The sequence below is a fragment of the Telmatherina bonti genome, assembly GCF_933228915.1.
Source record: "Telmatherina bonti genome assembly, chromosome: 17".
Taxonomy (NCBI): domain Eukaryota; kingdom Metazoa; phylum Chordata; class Actinopteri; order Atheriniformes; family Telmatherinidae; genus Telmatherina; species Telmatherina bonti.
The window spans coordinates 23,904,897-23,925,189 of NC_136615.1; the positions used below are offsets into that span (position 1 = coordinate 23,904,897).

At 38.2% G+C, this 20,293-nt stretch overlaps 1 protein-coding gene across 1 annotated transcript; it reads right to left on the minus strand.

Annotated features, from left to right (window-relative positions):
• Positions 1-14,097: 14,097 nt before the first annotated feature.
• LOC306768249 (claudin-23-like) lies at positions 14,098-14,919 on the minus strand (the record flags this gene model as incomplete). The annotated part of the gene is made up of 1 exon (XM_079256522.1): positions 14,098-14,919. One exon carries the CDS (start codon positions 14,917-14,919, stop codon positions 14,098-14,100), a length of 822 nt encoding a protein of 273 aa, XP_079112648.1.
• Between the last annotated feature and the right edge of the window lie 5,374 nt (positions 14,920-20,293).

The window sequence follows — 20,293 nt, forward strand, 5'->3', positions numbered from 1 at the left end:
TCAGCAAATGGGATGCTTGATGGTTTAACAAGCATTTAGTTTATCTTATCTGTGTAATGAGGAATCAGCAAACCTAGCTAATAAGTTAATAATTCTTCTGGAAATGTGCCAATGTATTTTTTACAAATGTGTTTGGGGGGAAAACAAGAATTCGTTGATAAATGCAAGTCAAAGTAACTTGGATCTGTCAGACTGACAGTATCAACTTTGCAAGTTAAGCAGGAAACTTATCCTACTTGAGAACAGGTTAGCCTTAAGATGTGCTTAAGATGAGCACATCATAAAAAAATGTTTGTTTCTCATTTTAGCTTAAATAAAACTAAACACAAGATCATCAGCTTGTTCTGTGAGCATCTTAACTTTTGTTTAACGTTGGTCATGACATGTTAGTCTTGTGTTCTTACGCACTTTAGACTGTTATTTCTGTTATCTATAATCATACTGCTGAAATGTTATACCCTGCTTGCTTGTTGGTGCTGAGAGAAAAGTATGTGTGTCAATATGTTGTTAAAACAGAACCCTGTAATCTTTTCCAAGTACTCTGTCTTATCTCCCCTTGATCAGTCTTCCCTCAAGAGCTACTTCCTCCTTTTTAGCCTGTCGTCACTGTTTTGAGACAACATATATGAACTTAGATTTGTTCAGCTGAGTCATAAAGCACCAATTTGTAACAGAATAATGGGACACTTTAGAAAAAACATGTTCAGTCATTGTTAACTGGACAATTGTGAGGCTCTTGATAAAAATTTCCATGTGCAGTTTTTCCATCACTATGATGGTAGTGTAGAGGGTCTAGTCATTCCTTTATGAAGTCAGACTAATTAGGGAGTGGCACACAGCATAAGAGACAGGTGGCAGCCATTGTCATTGCAGTCCCAGAACCTTCCTGAACACTGTGGCTTGAGGTATCACAGGTATGAGTTGCCTCTTAATTACTGCTGCACCTGCATTCTGTGTTTTTCTCATGTGGGTTATGTCCAGTCAGGCAAGATTGTGATCATTGCTGTTTTTCATTCCTCATGAATGAAACATGCTAGTGTGATGCTAAGTGGGTCTCTGTATTAAGCACTCTTCAAGCTTCTGAAAGGCCAGAAGAGTCTCTGCTTGGTATGTAGGGTTTATTTAATGCAGTGTTTCTCAATTCCGGAGCTCGGGCTGCCCTGCCTGTTTTAGACATGATCCTCGTCCAAAGCATCTGAGTCAGATAATTGAATTTCCTTATCAAGTTCCTGTTAATGAGCCCTTTATTTCATTCAGGTGTGTGAAAGTAGGGTTGCCTATAAAACATGCAGGGCAGGGGGGCATTGAGGAACTGAGAAACACTGATCTAACGAAATAATATTGCAGAAATTCCTTGCTCATGCAGTGCCTTGTACCATCTCCATCTGTAGGCTTAGATGGTTGCTAATGCTGGTGCTCCTATCCTGGTCTGTGCAGCAGGATCACTGCTGTTTTGTTCTGTCTGGAAACAGTTCTGACTGGAGCCTGAAGGTCTTTTCAGGCCAGAATGTTTTTGATTTATTTTTAATGTTTTAAGTTTCCTTCACTGTGTATCACAGCCAGATTATTTTATAGTTCTTATTTTAACCCTTCCTTCACCAGTGTAAATTGTATGTTAACAGTGTATCACAGATTGGAAGCAGTTTAGTAAAGTTGTTGATCTCCAGGGATTTCCAGATTCAACTTTTATTCAGTCGCAGTAATGATTTTTATATTCTTTGAATTTTCTATCATTGGAAATTTCCTCTGAAAGTGGTGCCTCCATTTTTTTTTTTCATGTACTGTGAAGTTCTATAGTCCTACATATGTGCAGTGACTGATTTTTATGGTAATCTGAAGTGCTTCCACAGTTGTCCTCCCCCTCCCCCACTATTAGACTTCAGCTGCCATTTTTAATCTTGTTTACTGAGTTCGAATTATGTAATTTTTTATTTTCAAAGGAGCAAATCTCTCAGAATTATTATGATAAATCTGTGTCTCTTCCAAAAGTGGTAAATGATAACAGGGTAAAAGTTCCAAGGTGACATAGTGGCAACTATCTTTACCCATAGGCTCAATTTACAGCAGATGTGAGAATCTTCTTGGTAAATCAATGTAGCGAGGTTTCACCTCATGTTTTTATTTTATTTTTTTTTTTTTAATCTTCCCAAAATTAAAAATTCATGCTACTGAGGAAAAAAAAAACCATTGTAATCAAAGAGTCCTCGGATGCAGAATGAGATCACATGTTTCTTAATTTAGTCATTCCATTCTCATTCTTACTTTATTTATTTGGGAAATCTTTATATTATAAAAGTCTTAAATCTTTTGTCCAATGTGATATTTCATAATATTTATGGGGTTATTTCACTACAAATTAAGATGTTCACATGGATGTATGCTTCTTATTTTGGTGGTTTCTAAGCAGAAACTATGAATCTGTCTCAGAAGAAGTTGACAAAGCGCTGAGTCACTGAAAAACCCTGTTGCAATAACCATAATGTAATGACTGTCATTTGGGCTCGCTGTGTGTTTGAACTCAGTTAATGAGCAGTTACTGTAACACATATGTAACTGTACATTGTACTGTAATATTACACTAAATGAATTTGAATTAGAATGAAGAGAAATTAACTATATATATATATATATATATATATATATGTGTATATATGTATATATGTGTGTGTGTATATATGTATATATGTGTGTGTGTATATATGTATATATGTGTGTGTATATATGTGTGTGTGTATATATATATATATATATATATATATATATATATATATATATATAATGTGTATATATGTATGAAGTCAGAGTAGTAAGAAATTTACTCCCAATTCTTTCTCATTTATTTATCGTAGGATGGTATGCAATGACTCTTTAGAAGTTGCACAACACATTTAAAAATGCCTGGCCTCAAACATGTCAGTTTCATCAGGTCTTGCCAGTTGAGTCTTGCTCTGACTTGCATTTTCCCAACCCCCCCCACCCCCTCTCATGATCTGTGAAACACACCCACAGTACAGTATTTCAGTGCAAAAGATCTTAAGTAATCATGAAACCTCAATATTTATTTGTACCAAATTTGACTCTATTCAAATGATACATTTTTCTCAGGGATGCCTCGGCATTTTATTTCGTTGGTCATCAATAAACATAAAGCGTTCTTTAGATTTTGTCATAAAATGTCACATTATGTCAAGGGATCGTTGGTGTGAGCATGTGAGTGTATCAAGACCTGTTCATGTGATGGCAGAGGGAGGAGGAGGAGGAGGAGGAGGAGGAGGAGGAGGAGGAGGAGGAGGAGGAGGAGGAGGAGGAGGAGGAGGAGGAGGAGGAGGAGGAGGAGGAGGAGGAGGAGGAGGAGGAGGAGGAGGAGGAGGAGGAGGAGGAGGAGGAGGAGGAGGAGGAGGAGGAGGAGGAGGAGGTATTGTGTGTGTTTGTGGGAAACGGATGTAGGCAGGTATTCACAGGTCTCAGTTTTCTTCCTCTTACCTCCTCCCCCTTTTTTTTTTCTTTAAAAGGGAAAACCAGGTTACCTCACTGAAAACAACCTTTTTTCAGATATCAAGCAACTGAAGTGTAACAGACAACTTTGCAACCTTTAAAACAAAAGTCTAATCTGAGCTGCGTACGAGTTGGGACACTTGGGTTGCCTTCTTTGCCTCTGTGAGTATGTTTATTTTCCTAATGTGTGGTGTGTTGGAGCGTTTTTCATGTTGTGACTGCTCTGAAACCAGCATGCAGCACAATCATGCTGTGTTGTCTGGAAGATTTATTAGGTGGCAAAAGTATGCTATGCTCTGGATGTCTGAATCATGTTGAATCTAATCTTTTTTTTTTTTTTTTTTTTTTTTTTTAAATACACGTGTATATTTTCTGCACAGTGGTTGGGCACCACTTTATTCGGGAGTTAGTGTATTTATATGGTTCAGATTTGCATCTGCTTCAATTTGAAGCCTTTTTAGAATAGAAAAAAGGATGCGTGAGGTAAATTCCATGATATAAACATGGACAATTGTTGTTCTGAAGGCAAATTGCGCTTTTACATGTGCATATATAGAATGTGTGGTGACAAAGCTTATTTTTAAGTCCTTTTTCAACTGAGTTATCTGAAAATAAAACTTGTTCAAGAGTAAGGCATTTCACACGTGGATTTTTAAAGATTATTCAAAGAATTTCTACATTTATGTGCAGTCAATTAAATTTTATAATCTGCTAAATCTCAATGTTATCTCTTGCCTGTCACAGAATGGACTTTAAAGTTCTGTTGCTGGTCTATGAAGGTCTGAATGGTTTGGGACCAAAATATACTGGCCTTTAGTCAGTTTGCACAGTTGGAACCAGACATGGAGAAGCTGGATTCAGGTTCTATGCTCTACATGTCTGGAACAAACTCCAAAAAACTTACCTTGTCTACAGTGGCTTACATCACTTTGTTGAAAACTTGAAAAGACTATAAAATATTTACATTTTTAGGTTGGAAAAGCCAGAAACATGAGAATTGAAAAAGTCATTTAACAAAAAAGATCAAAAAGTGCACAGCTGAAGCATTTTTTGATAATTAAAGTCTAATTTCTCCTCTCTAAATGACAGAAACGTGAGAAATTAATTATGCCAGATCTTGTTTGCAAAGAAGAAGCTGATGGCATGTGTAAACCTGTTAGATATTGGAGGCATTTGGTGGTATTCTCAGCCATTCCTTCCATGTTGGTTGCCGTTCAGATGTTTATGAAATGATGAAATGTGCCAATATATTAACTATAGTTCCACATCTGCAGCACTTTAGTTGCTATAAAGCTTTATATGAGTCCTAAGAAGGACTGATCTGGTTCCAACTCCCTCTGGCCACCCATTTCGAACCCTTCTCACCTCTTATGTTTCTCTATATTGTATTGCAGGGTGTGTCTTGTCCACACACTCATCTGGTTCTTCTCGCACTCGCCTTCCACTTTTCACTTCTGCCTTTCAAGAGATGGAAACCTCCTTCCTCTCTGCTCAATCAGGCGGTATTGACAATAGTCTGCCAACCTGCAGGGAAACTCAGTGCCATAACCATGGCACCTGCATTCCTCCTCCGGGTGGTGGTATCAACCTGGTGTGTAACTGTGATCTGGGCTACCAGGGTGAGTTCTGCGAGGGCACGGTCAACGGAGCGTTGAGTGTGCCGCTGACCATCAGCGTGGTGGCCGTCATCATCGGACTACTAATCCTCGCTTTTATCTTTGCCAAGTTACGACGGAAACAAAAGAAAAGACACAGGTACTGAGAAATATTAGATTTATTTTCAGATGAATCTGTATTTAACATTTACATATCTTTTTTTTTTTTTCTTGTCCGAGATTAGAAGATTGTCTTTAATGTGGCTTTGGTTATTGTGCTGTGTGTATGTAAACAATATGAAATCTGTGGTTAAAGTTTTACCGTTTTATGTAGTTTTAAATTTTGCTCTCCTGGTATTGTAGCAGTAGCTCAATCTGGGCAGCTGAGTGGATTTTGGCAAAGTTTTGTGGAGAATCATCACTACTATTAACAGCAGATCATGTGTGGTGTCCTGAATGAGGGCCATCATCCAGACAATGCTTTTGCAAACTTGTTTCTTTTGGCCTGTTGGCTTTGAAACATTTTGTAAGGGCTAAAACAATGTTGAATGATTCAAGCAACTGACATATAACAAAACATCTGATGGTAAAAAATGACAAATAAATAAATGGCTTGGTGTTCAAGAGAAATCAGCCGGCCTTCTGGTGTATTATACCTACAAATGCTTCCTTATTTGCCTTATGTAGCAGCCCCAGTGTCAAAATCCATCTTTTATTCTCTATCCGCGGCTGTTATAAGAAGCTTGGTACAATATGATATGCATGTTCTTTTAAGAAGATTGCCTGAAAAGGTTGTTTTTGTCAACAGGAAATATCTGGCAGCACAACATGGCTACAACATCGATGTTTAATGTGGACACTTGTAAAAAATATCAAAGGTAGGCACATGGCTGGAGGTATGAAGTACTTGAATGTTTAATTAAACTTAGTTACTTTTAGGTTAAACTTCACATTAATCGGTGTATAAGAATAAACCTTTTAATATTAAATGTCAGTTTAAAACTTATGACAAATTTTTCTTTTTTAACCAGCGGTAATAATCGTCTTCCTGTCTTTTCTATTGCATTTTATTTTACTAACAAAACAACTAAAAATGACTGATTACAGCTGAAACATGTCTCCACAGGATAGCTTTTAAAGAAGGCAGGTTATACATTTTGGGTTTCGCCCTTTATGTTGGTGTGTTTTAGAGCTTTTTGTTTAAACAAAAGGTCTGAAAAGTCACAAAGCCCACGCAGTGAAATTCTCCTGCACTAAAAAACACTTCCTGTAAATTCAGGCTTTTGTCCTCTCAAGCAGACCTCCATTAAATCCATCATTGTGACCACATTTGCATGATGTCTACTAGTGGCTGGTTTGCACAACTCAAACAGCTAATGAACAACCATCTTGGACCCCCCTTTTTTTTTTTTTTTTTTTTTTTAAAAAAAAAAAGCTCCTGGCCAAAAAAAAAACCAAAACAAACCCTACTAACATCTGCCTTATTGGACTTCAGATGTGAAAGTGTGTAGTAAATATTCAGTTTTGTGTAAAATGACTGTGGTATACGTACACACAGCTCAGTGTTAATGGGAACATGGAATTTAAGGGGAATATGCTAAATTTCGAGGATTATGTTGTGCTCGGGGCAGTACATATAGATACATCTGTCCATTTCTTTGCAGACAGAATCTTCTACAGACCTTCATGTCTCATGCTGTAACTTGTAACACTTCATGTTTTGCTTTAAAACCAATAAGAACTGCTCTTGCAATGCAGTGTATGAGGAACGAAACCTGTTTCCATGGTACAGTAAACATTATGTGTACTTCTCTCTTTTTTTTTTTTTTTTTTTTGTTTTTTTCCCCAGATCGGCGGTGTCGATGTGGACATGTGAAACAATAATGCTACATTTTGAAAGAGAATCTTGCTAAATATAAGCAGATCTTCTTTTCTACGCTTGATAGCAGATGAGTGGATTCTTCTGTTTGGCTTTTTCTGCAGCATCTGAAAGACTAAAGTCCTGAACTAACAAGCTGAAGCAGCATGATTGATAGGTCAGTTTATTCTGTCCAGCCGGAGGCAACACCCTGATTACTCCTCCTCTTATAGTGTTTACCTTGTTTATAGTGCTCAGAGGAGATTTTCAGATATCTAATCATTATTGCAAAGGTTATATTTCTAAAATACACATGTGTATCCTGACAAATGCCTGTCGTTTTAGCAATGGAAAATACAGTTTTGTCTTTTTGCAGATGAGAGTAGTTTGCAACAAAAGCATCAGCATAAGTCACTTCCTGTATTTGAACAAACGTATCCATCTGCGTGGGGCTGTGACCCACACACAGATTGATCTTTCCAGTAAACACATATTGATCATATTGTGTATCTTTTGAGTATGCAAAAGTAAAGGTCAAAATGTGCTTTCTTTCTTTCTTTCTTTCTTTTTTCTTTTACTGAGGCAAAAATCTACACCCTGTTTAGCTGTCTGTGTGTTTTTGTGCAAGTTCTTTTGACAGATCAGCTAAACTGCAATGAGCCAAAACTTCTCTGCGTTTTTTTTTTTTTTTTTTAAACAGTGTTTTATTGTTTTGATTTTTTTTTTTTTTTTAGATATGCCTTTTCAGCGATTTACAGGAATCATTCACTTTGAGAGTTGCTTTATCAAATCATTTACTGCTTTTTAGACCTTTGAAAATAAGATTTTTTTTTTTTTTGGGGGGGGTTTCTTTTTTTTTCAAATGATCAAATGTTGCGCTCCACAAATAGAAAAACTCCTACTGCACAAAACACAGGCCCTCATGCTGCTGTACAATTAAGAAAAAAAAAAATGCCAGTCTGCTTTTAAATGTTGTGTGCAAACTTAGGTTTTTGTTGGAGAGTCTGCAAGCACACGGTTGTCTCGGACATAACCCCACACAGCTGTGTTAGCATTTACAGTGGTAAGTACAGACTCAGAGCAGGAGCACAAACAATGAGTGCATTGAAATGAATTGGTGTCCTCTGAATCTCAGGTTGCAGACTGCTCAGTTCTACGTAACCACTGTTCCATCAGATTCATAGCTACACAGTGTTAATATGAATTACACATCATGAGCTATCAAGTTATTTTTAGGTGTTTTAGTCAGTGTTAAATGTTTTATGCTGCAGCATTTCTTTTTTTTTTTTTTACTCCACTGACTAAAATGAGCAGTTTTATTTTAACCTTTTGGTAACTGCACACAGCATTACAAAGCTTGCTTTTATCGTGTGTTTTCTCGTGTACATAGTTATCCATGTAGTCTGAGCTAAATGTTTCCACTGAGGACTGATTTGTTATGTAGATTTGTGCTGCATGTCTAGAAATCTTCAGAAAATTATGACTGGGGTGAATCTGAGGGGGAAAAAAATGCATTTTTGTGTCAAAAGAGGACTGAAATGTTCAACTGCTGTTTTAATAGAAGTCCTTGCTAGCAAAACATCACAGAAAATCAACCACGTCTTGTTAAGCTATGTTTCATTCTGCTTTCAGTAAATTAACAGTATCGACTTTGCTAGGTTTTTTTTTTGGTTTTTTTTTTTTTCTGTAATATTACTACTCCTGAGGATTTCTTCATACATAGCAAGTAAACATCTGTATAAGCAGAGCACGGTGCTTCACGCTGTGTATGTATGCTTCCTACAAGATTCTGAATTTCCATTCACTCTGTATGCACAATATTCTTTGTTTTCCTTTTATAAAAATGTAAACTTTTGTATGAACACTGTTTCATGTGTCATTTGTTTTTGTCCTGCCATGTTAAACCCCTCACATTAAATCTCAGAGAATTGCAGAAGCAATAATATCCATTACAATAGACTGAATTTTGCAGCTGTCTTGAATTACTGCTTTACCTGAAACATAACAGCTCTATCTTTATAAATGTTTAGTCTATGTTGTCGCATGTCACTCTACTAACTGAGAGCAGACTAATTGTGAAGATGTGTGTTTTTACATATTTCTGGCATCCAGTGTTATGATAAAATCAGCCCCCGTTCTGAAACTACTTGAACCAAACTAACTGGAATAGCTGACAATGTCATGCAGGGTGGCAATTTACCACTTTTGTTTCATTTGATCCAGCATGAAGCAGGACGGATTGGCCATGTGAGGACTTTATGTAAACCTGTTTTGCTATTAATGAACAATGTAACACTAAAAACAGTGACATGAACTGTGACTTTAATCTCAAGAAAGGATTGTCACAGATTTCAGGGAATGTGCAGAAATATGTCTTTAACCAGAAGCACCACGGCCTCCACCCTTCTCAAATAAATTGTTTTAATCTCCCAAGAAACTTCTCCCACCTGTTTGCTCAGACAAGTTAATGATTCAGAGTCGTAGTCACACAGAACATCAACATGCCACTGGTCACTGTGAATGAGATCCAGAGATCAGATTTCACTGCAGAGAGAGCCATAACTCCAAAAGCAGGTAGACACTCAGCACCACCTCCTTCATACCATACAGTCAAACACGGTGATGGCATCGAGACTCAGGATATTCCAGAAAAGAGAAGAGGCATCTGGAAAGTAGATCTCTGGGGAAACTTGACACAATATCTGCACTGAGGCTCCTTGTTCAGTGGCTGAGCTAATGGTGAGAAAGGTGGTTGTATAAAGTACAGTAGCATGTGGGATGCTTTGTCAGTTATTTCACCCTTTAAATGAAAAAGATCAGAAAAGACCTTAGTCTATAGCTTCTTTTTTTGTTAAAATCATTTAGAGATTTTAAGACAATTTTTTTTTTCTTTTTTAATCTGTCTTTTACCACCTTTCTGAAACCTTAATCTCACCTCTTGTCTGCCATAGTCCACTTGTCATCTCATGTGTAAGTGCATTCCAGAAGGTTTTCCTTTTTTGTTTTCATAAGTTGTAAAGCAAGACCTAAACATGCCAAGTTGTTTACAACAAAGAGACATTGGATGACAGCCCATATCGCCATGCAGTGCTACAATGAGACTGATATTTCCACATCAAACTGTTGCATACACACACTGATAGTGAGGGTTTATAATGTGACATTACATCTGAGGTTCCTTTCAGTGAGCTTTACACGTTTAGTGTAAAACATGTAGAAAATTGCTCGGCTTTATTCTGGCAAGTGAATTTGATTAGTTTATATTTATTTTATGATGCCAGTAATCACAAAAAAATTGTATAACATTCTTTCTGTCATGTGTTTCTTCCCTGATCTGCTGGCACCCATCAGTGGAAACTCTATCCACCTGTGGCTTCCTAATGGCCTCTGCTGTTCTCATCAGTTTTCATTCAGTTCACCTGGTTTTCATGTCTCACAACCTACTTAAACTCTCTCCAATCTCTTTCCCTCCGCCAGATTATCAGCAGATTCATGTCTAGTTGTTTTCCAGCTTTCTATGGCGCTAAATTGCCGACATACTGCTTCACGTCCCAGGATTACCCACCCCACCCCGCCCCGCCCTGCCCCGCCCTGCCCCGCCCTGCCCTGCCCTGCCCTGCCCTGCCTTGCCTTGCCCTGCCCATGACGGACACCTCTAGTTTCTTGGATTTTCTGGTCACAGACCCTTGGTTTGTCTTTGGATTCCTGCGCCTCGCCCAGCATCCTGGATAAGTACTTTGCCATACTGTTTACCTCCTGCCTCCATCCTAACCCTGTCTCTGAAGCCCGGACTCTAACAGCTGCTCATTCAGCTGGATTGAGCCTCTGCTCAGTCTCATCTCACATTCCTTATTCACAAATAAACTGGTAATTGTTTACAGCTCCTTGTGTGTGTGTGGCTGACTTTCTGGGTCCTAACAGTAATTCATTACACTTTCATTTATTACTGTTTTAGGTTGTATATGAACAGTAGGGTCATGTATAGTTGTGTCTGTGTTATCCTGTCGTAAATTTGTACAACATGCCTTTAGTGTTGGGAAGCCAGAAGCTGCCATGGAAATGATTCTGGGTGAACATCCCAGTTTTGCTTTAATTGCACTTATGTTCATGTAGTCTTGAATAAAATATTTTGTGGGGGAAGAAAAGGCTCTAAGCCTAAGGATCTTTAGAAATTTGCCTTGACCAAGTCTCAAACATCTGTAGTGCCCTTCATGGCAACAACATTGGAAAAAGGGTGGGAAAAAAAGCCAGCTATATTTCTGCATGACCTCAGATGCCTGACAGACAAGACGTTGCTGGTAAACCAACTAAATTACAAAAAGTAGTTAAATAGTACTCAAGACTGGTGAGGGAAGCTTCAGAAACATCAAGATGAAGAAGCATTAGATGGCTATGAAGCACCAGAGGCTGAGGTGCAACTGGGGACAAATGTACAAGCTGACATCCAAAGATCTTATATCAGGAGCCAGGTAAAGTACTTCTAGTAGATTAAATTCAGTATCTAGATGTCCAGAACAGCTACTCAGCATAGTCTCTTGTTAAATGGGCATAAAGAATGGAACATCTTGTGGAAAAAGTATTTTATCAATGTTGTATAGGTCTAATGGGGTGATTGAAAACAACTCATTTATACAATAAGACTGATATATGTAAACCCATTAAAACCTACACTGGTCAAAAACTGTTAAACCATTACTTCAAACCACCCAAAAAACTATTAGACCCAGCTCCAGTAAATGAGTGTAATCAGTTCAGGTAAAGTCAAGGGATTAAATAATGCAACATTAATTATTGAATTTTTTTCTAGGTGTTTATAAATGACCACTGGCCACAGTACTTGGCATTAACTTTTAAGGACTATCTTAAGTGAAAAGACAACCAAAACACATGAAAAGACGTGTGTGTGTGTGTGTGACATGTAGTCTCCTTCCGATCTGCATTGATTAAAAGCAATACCTCCTCAATGACAGGCAAAACCTCTTGTTTTATTAAACTAAGCCAATTAAATTCAATGAGTTATATAATGTTGACCAAACCGAAACAGGAACTCATTTCTGAATGAATAAAATTATATTTGTCAATTGTTTTTTTTAATGTTAATTTTACTTTATTGTTCTTATTGCTTGGTATACATACAACCAAAAAGAACAAATTGTTTAACCACAACAAAGGCAATGGATTATAATTTAGTTGACAAAGCACATGTTTGTTTTTAGGATACAGTGTAGAAACAGGAGGGGCAACTCTGGTCCTTTAAGGCTGCAGGTTTTAGATGTTTCCTTGCTTAAGCACCCCTGATTAAAATTACATGACTCTGTGGTGCTACATATGTAACTTCCTCAACAGCTTGTTGAATTTCTGCTCAGTCATGGCGCTCCATTAATCTGATTCAGGTGTGCTGCAGCAGGAAACATCTAAAATCTGCATGACAGCAGCCTATGAGGATTGATTTTTTTTTTTTCCCATCCCTGGTGTAAAACCTTCAAACCCTTGAGTTGCTAAATGGCTCAAACTTGAGGAAAACAGGATCTTAAAACTCCATTTTGAACATGTAACATTGTATGCCTTGAAAGTGACATTGTTTTCCTTCTTTATACAATTGTGAGTCAAATTATTTGGTATATTATCAGGACAAAGCACAATGTTTGTCACATCACACACAAATATCAAATAGATTTTTTTTCTTGCAATGAAGATAATATAAGTTATTTATACAGTGTAGAAATGTAAGCATTTTGCTACTGGTGTGAGCCTCATACTTTTCATCAAACTCTGCCATCATGCTGTGCTGTGCAACAGGTCCAGCAGGGCAAACTGCATTGTGATTTATTTTCGGCCACTTTAATTACAAATGACACACCACAACAGCTCCTTTTTTCAGGTGTAAAGGCAGTTTAAACAGAGCAGGTAACGTTGCTGTGCAGGATGTAGACAGGACCCAACCTCTCAGACCAGTCAAACTACATTTTCTGTATACTTAGAAGGCTGGGACAACTGGGTGAAAGATGGAAAGAACAACATACTATTATCTTTATTTTCTGGTTGGTTGTGCAACTTGTATTGCAACTTCTAATAGTAATAATGATGAGATTTTAGTCAGTTTGTAGCAGATATTTGGTTCCTTATTCTTGCCAGAAAAGCCTCCATCAATGAACAAATTGATCTATTAATATTTTAGTTGCATTACAGCAAAGTTCTAGCTATCACACATACTTGCAGGAAAAATTGATTTGAACTCAAACGAACTGAACTCGACGACATGAGTTTAGGCAAGCCTACATTTAATGAAAAGTTTCACAGAACATTTGGTCAAAATTGATCAATTGCTGCTTTAACAGGGAGCCTCTTGTCCTTCCAAACTGACCTTCATAGTAGAGTGCAAAATAACATATTTACATAAAATAAATCAAAGACAATTTTGAATCATTTTACACAGGAAAAATAAATGGAAAATGTTTCTTAACCCTAGCCCAACCCATGAAAAAATGGGGGGGGGGGGGGGGGTGAATATTTTTTTCTCCTTTGGCCCTCTCACAAGGTGTTTCTAAAAATTACAAAATAATCATTGCGTTTATTTCACTTAATGATCATGTGATATGTCAAGAGTATTGTTGTGCAAAATATATTTACCGGAGCAGAAGGCAAGTATCAAAGGTGTCAAAAAATTTACAACTCACGTGGCATTAAAAGGTTAAAGATGAGGAGTATTTGGAACGTGAGTTCAGCATCATTTCAATGTAATGAACGAAACCAAAATTACACTTTAAACCAAATGTCTTCATTGTCACACAAGCTTATTAAATGATTAAATTAAAAATAATCCAGAGTTCTTCATTATTTTCTTCTTCAGAAATAAAATACACAATCATGATACTGTAGGTCGGATGAACTATATATTGTTGATAATTCAGAATCAGTCCATACAGGTTGGTAACATTAATGTGTCACTCATAATAAACTCATTTGCCTCCTGCTTCCAGTGATGAAACACTAAAATACACACAACGATATTTAAAGGGGTTCTAATTTCGGATGCTTCTCTGTCACTACAATACTCTTCCTACAATGTTCTCCACTATTTGTTCCTTTAGCTGGAGGTCATCTCCGTCCTCCAGTCGCTCTCCTTCCACGCGTCTTCACTGATGCTCCTCATAGATCAGCATCATATGGTGTGCCGTTAAAAGAGCTGTTTCTTGACTGGGCTGCGGCGCTCTTGGCACGTGGGAAAGACACATCATCGTCCAAGGATTCCTTTGAATATGGCACGCTGCTGGCGGAGCTCCTGGGTCGGTCCAGGCTTGGCACGTCGACGCGCCTGGGCTGCGGCTTCGGCCGGTACCGACTGACAACTTCTTCTGCGCGGACCTCGCCTCGGTTCTTCCCTCCGCAGCAACGGCAGATCCCGATAAACATGACGAAACCACCCAAGATTTCAAATATCCCGCCGATGTAGCCCAAAACTATGCAGTAGCCCACGCGCACATCATTCTGCGAGGAAACCGTTGTGATGTTGGTTAGGATGTGGGTGTACCAGGAGATGGGGATGATCGTTAAGACACCTGAGCAGAAGATCAGCATCCCACCCAGACCGGCCACCACCCACTGAGGCTTGTCCCTCCAGCAGCGCACCCCCGGGATGGCCACAGCCAATCCGATTAGAGTCACGACGAGAGAGGCCACCATCATACCCTGGGAGACTCTGATGATCTCGTTGCCGAAGTAACTGCTGTCCGCGAGGGTGCAATCGAGATTTGTGCTGGTTGTGGTGGCTTCACAGATGTCAAAGATCCCTTGCTGGATAAACACGTCGCTTGGTCTGTTGGGGAGGGTGTTGAGGGTCCTCCAGTTTGGGGACACGGTGGAGGTTAGATTTAGTACCCATCCGCACGGAGCCATCACCATCCCAAAGATCAGGATGCCCGGCGTGCGCATGGACAGCCGGATCCATTCCTGCGCTGATCGCGTTGGCATGATAGCGTCTCTGGCTTGTTCTTACTCTCCCACTCAAAGCAAATCCCAAAGATGCGAGTGACTTTTGACAGCAAGTAAATGCTCTTAAAGAACAAGTTCAACTGAAACTTGTTTGTGGGCGGAGACTTCCACTCACCTGTCTGCCTCAGCCTCCGAATGGGACAGGTGTGGCGCGCTGCGGGGTGGGGCTTCGCCAGCCTCACCTGCCACTGCAAAGAAGTGGTGAGGGAAGTTTCGACGAGGCTCCTTCACATGCAAATGGACGATAAGCTGATTTAAAAAAAAAAAAAAAAACAAAGTTTCCCAAATCTTTTCAACTTTATTCAGTTTCAAAACAATAAATTCTATTTATATAACAATTTAAAGGTCTAAGAAAACAATTAGATAAACAGCTTGGTCCCTGTAGTAATGAAAACTTTCCTAAACATCTAAATCATGTTGACACTTTGAAACACTTGGTTTAAGTGAAGTGAAAAAGGTTTTATTTTAAGAGCACATTTGTGCTCCTTTAAAGTGTTTGGACATAAAAAAAAATAGCCCCATTTCAGGAAAACAGATAACTATTATCAAGACTAAACAAAATATACTTTTAGAACATTTCTGTTCAAGATTTATGGTGCTGTTTTCCGTATCAGCTTCAACGGCATATGATAAACAGGAGAGCATCATGTCCTTGGTTTGAAACTGCAACTGTGGTTGTGTGAGAACCATTAGCAAGAAAATGCAGTTCTGCAAGAATCCATTCTGCACAGGCGCTACTCCATCATTGTTGGTTCTCTTTCATCCCTCTTTCTATCTGATCATCTGTCTTATTCTATCTTCAGCTTATAGCTGCACTTTCTTTTGTTTTCTCTCTTGTGGCTTTTGCTCCTTACAGTCCCTCTAGGGTCAAACAGATCATTCAGAGGGGATGGATTATGCAAAAACTGATGAAGTCTCATCGCTGTTCTTAAATGATACTCAAACACCCCAAACAGCAATTCTAACAAAAACAGCAGAGATGATAGTCACTCTTGCTTGGCTAAGGCTGAAAGGCTGAAAGAGAAATGCTTGCATTTTCTGAAATTTGAGTTTTACAATAAGGTCTCTGATGGAGACATCAACATATGCCTTTATTTGAATGAATCATGACTTGGAGAACTGTTCATTTCAACAGGAAGAATTAAGATGTTGATTCTAACCAGTTTCAGTGCTAAAGCTGCAGCTTACTATTGCCTTCCCCACCAGCTTGTGGCTGTTTTCTGCAGCTTTGATGTCTAATATGTGAGTCAAATTCTTTTTTTTCCTTGACAGTTTAAATTCAACCCGTCAAGTAAAAAGCTCTTTAAGCCCCAGATTTTGTTGTGACTGTTGTTTCGGGAATTGTTAGTGCGCTTTGACACAGATAGAGTATTTGGAAGAAATATGACAGGAATGTCATCCAACGAACTAGACAGACTTTGTACACCCATCCCTTGACAGCATTGTTTTATCCTGTTTACAAGGTGAATCTCGATTGAAGCAGCTGTAACGTTTGATCAGTTTTCACTGTTCCTGACAGGAAACCAGCTGAGGGTTGCAATGCAGTGAATTTGCATAATTTTCTGCATGTTACCAGCATGTTGGATTTGATGTGCACAAACTCATACTCAGAATGACCAAAAACATCAAAATGACTTGAAACATACAAAGATCAGCAACTTCTGACCTTGCAAAACCTGAAAATTTGGAATTTATTTCTCTGTTTCACTCTGTTGGCTGCACTGTGGCATGGTGGTTAGCACTGTGGCCTCACAGCAAGAAGGTCACTGGTTCAATCCTTGGCTGTTATGGGTTTGGTCAGTGGCCTTTCTGTGTGGAGTTTGCATGTTCTTTCCATGTATGCATGGGTCCTCTCCTGGTACTTCAGCTTCCTCCCACCATCCAAAGACATGCATGTTAGGTTAATTGGTTACTCTAAATTGTCCATAGGTGTGAGCGTGAATAGTTGTTTGTCTCTATGTGGCCCTGCGATGGACTGGTGAGCTGTCCAGGGTCTACCCTGCCTTTTGCCCAAAGACTGCTGGGATAGGCTCCAGCTTCCACGCAACCCTGAATTTGATTAAGCGATCAGGAAAATGAATGTTTTAATTTTAATGGATCTCATCATGATGACTGCTATGGCTAATGCAATGCGTGCATACTTCTCTCAAGTTAAATTTGCACCATGCTGACTTACTATATTAGCATTGTTTTGGGCAGTCCTGCTTTAAAATGAACGCTGATGTCAGTTGAGTGATCAGCCTTCCTCATTCCAGCATTTATCTCTGTTCTGTTGCATGACTGTTGTCCTATTTACACCCTTCGATGGCTATGACTCAGAGATTCTATCAAAATGTTTTCCACGTGCAGTAATGAGAACAAGAAAGAACACCCTCTTCAAATGAGAAAACATGTGATCCTTCTTATGCACTGCTTCAGCATTTTGGCTCAATAATAAATAAATGGGTTGCTATTGTCTGTGACGTTGTACTCCCACTGTATAGTCCTTTTCATCTTGGAGAGTTTTACAAACCTTTTTATTGAATACCTACTTCCTTTCACAGGTGACAGTGTCTGAGGACATACGTGCAGCATGTCATGTATTTCTGTGTTCTTATACATCATCACTACTGTGTTTTTGACCACAGTGCAGCATTTATACAGCATCATCTTACCAACTGCCATGTGAGTAATAATGTTTTTCTGTCCAAGTGATAAACGTCCCTAGATGTGACCAACTGTGCTGTTTATTGGGGAAGAAACTTGTGGTTAGGTTCAAAGCAAGTTTGTGTCACAGTCAGTGAGGTGTATAAGGCAGCTCCTTCGGGAGATCTCATGGCCTTAGTAGAGCACAGAAATTGTGCTTTGATTACTTGCATCTGGACCAGGGTCTCTTCTGCCTTCTTCCCTCTGACAAAATATCCTGAAGCCACAGGTGCTGGAAAAACCCAGTGATCACTCAGTGCCCCCATCTGACCCCTACAAGGTCTAAATACGAGGACAATCACTTTATCTCTGCACAACATCTTTTGCTGCTTTGACTGTTTCCCCACCACAATATTTATACACCCCACTGTGTTTCTGTATGTCTGAATATTATGTTGCAGTTCATAAGGTGCAATGCTTTTTTAAAATAAGCAAATACATAATCTTTTATAAATGTATTTGCATTTTTTTTTTTTTTTTAGTTTAATTCTGTTATAGGCTAGTTTATTCTTTTTGATCATTTTTTTTTTTAGAAGTCTTTTCATTCCTGCACTGAGTCGATGCTCTCTCTAATTTTGTTGTTTACTGAGATGTACAATGACAACAAACGTCCATTGTATTCTGTTGTATTCTACTTTATTGTATTGTATTGTATTGTATTGTATTGTATTGCATTCTATCAGCAGTGATTAACAGTAATTATACTGGATTTTCTAATCAAACAATTATTTTAAAAAAAACAGTTTGTTTACTTTTATAAATTTTGCTTTATTTTTACATTAGATGACCATTTTAGATGTAATGATAATCAGTTTTTTTTTTTATTAATCTTGAACCTTCTTTTTTTTTTAAAGATGTCGTTTACATGTACCACCCTTTTCCAGTTCTCTGTCACTCCATCAAAAATACATAAATAAATACTAGACTAGCCCCTGTCTGCTTTCAAAGTGTAGTTTGCCATCCCAGTTTCATTCTCAAGTTGAGACCTCACATTTATTTACCGTTTCTTATTTTACTTTTCTCAAGCACAAAAGCATGCAGTTCTGTTGAGAACAACTTTGAATTCAGGGACCTAAAACAAACTTTGAAAGAATTTGGTACTTTAATAAACATTTGTTTTGTCCAAGATGACAATGGACCATTGATTCTTGAGTCAATATTTTGTTTATTGCCATTTAAACAAAGCCTGTGTGCAATATAAAGTCCTTGTGTGTGTTAGTTGGGGGAGGCCTGGATAGGAGCATAGTTTATTTACAGGTTGTGCTTCCTGAGGGGGAAACAAAAAAAAAAACAAAAAAAAAAAACATATAGAAAACTGTGTAGCATTCTGACTGACTTGAGTTGTGGCTCCTACCTTTTCCTTAATGATAGTGGGCAGACAAAGTTGTTGGTGGAATGGTGACAGTCACTGATGATGCCCTGCAGCATTGGTCAAAGATGTCAGGGAGGGGAAAGGGGGACTTATCCATGTATGAGCAGTTTTTCCTCATTGTACTAAGCTACTACGTCGCCTTGCTGTAACCAAACAATGAGGTGATGTCATTTGTCAGGGCTCATTCCACAATTCCTCTGTGGTAAGATGTTGGGTGGAGAGACATGTCTTGTTCACCTGATGTAGGGAGTAGCTACCAGTAAGCCTTGCCAAAGGCTGGGGTGTTGATGCTGAAGATGAAGTGATCTGGCAGCTGGACTCTCTGGAACCTGGTTGAACTGACTTTCTCCATAGCAATGCCAACTGTGTTCAAATTCATCAGCCATTCATTTTTTAAATAGAAATTGATTGCCCATACTCAAATTAGATAGAAACCCATTCAAGGGAGAGATTATTTCAAACTGACTTGACTTGTCTTTAACTCCTTCAGCCCTGACCATATTTTCAGAAAATTAAAAAAAAAAGAAAAAACACCCCTCAACAAATCAAGAATTATTCCATATAAAAAAATATAAAGTAAAACATTAAATAAATATGGGGTTTGGAGGCAAGTTCTTGTTGATATCTAAAAAGCCCAAAAGAATTTATTCCCAGATGAATGATTTTGTGTCTGGTATTATGTTATTAGTTAGTTTGAACTAAAATGAGCAGTATTGAAAATATACATCACTGGCTTTTTTTTTTTTTTTTTAAATTTTTAAAAAAAATAGTAGGCTATGTAATTATATCTGCAATTTTTCAGTTTGTATAAAGGCCAACAGCGCCTTATAGAGTTAAGTTTTTATCCTACAGATAGTTTCCAGCAAGATCTCTCTGCATTACCACCTATGTCCACTAGGTGTCAACATTGTTTAAAGCCAGACGACTTTTCTGACCTCATCATGCTGAGTTCACGTAAGACTGTTGCTTTAGCAAGTCCTGCATCCATAGGAGGTATTAAATATCAAAACGAAAAGTAATCCTGTTTAATTTAATTTTTGAATGATGAGGTATAAAATACTCTAAAATAACAGCTTTTAAATTAATACAGGAACTATTTATTTCCAACACTAAAATAAATAAAAACAATTACAAAACATTATATTTGGGTTATTTCTATAATGTTTACCAGAATCATATTCAAAAACAATAAATTATGATGTTCTAGAATCAATTTTGTCCGATTAGTTTGGTCAATCCCGGTCAACCTGAGCGGAAGTTGGGCTTTCCTGGCAGGAAATTGTCAGCAGTGTTTTT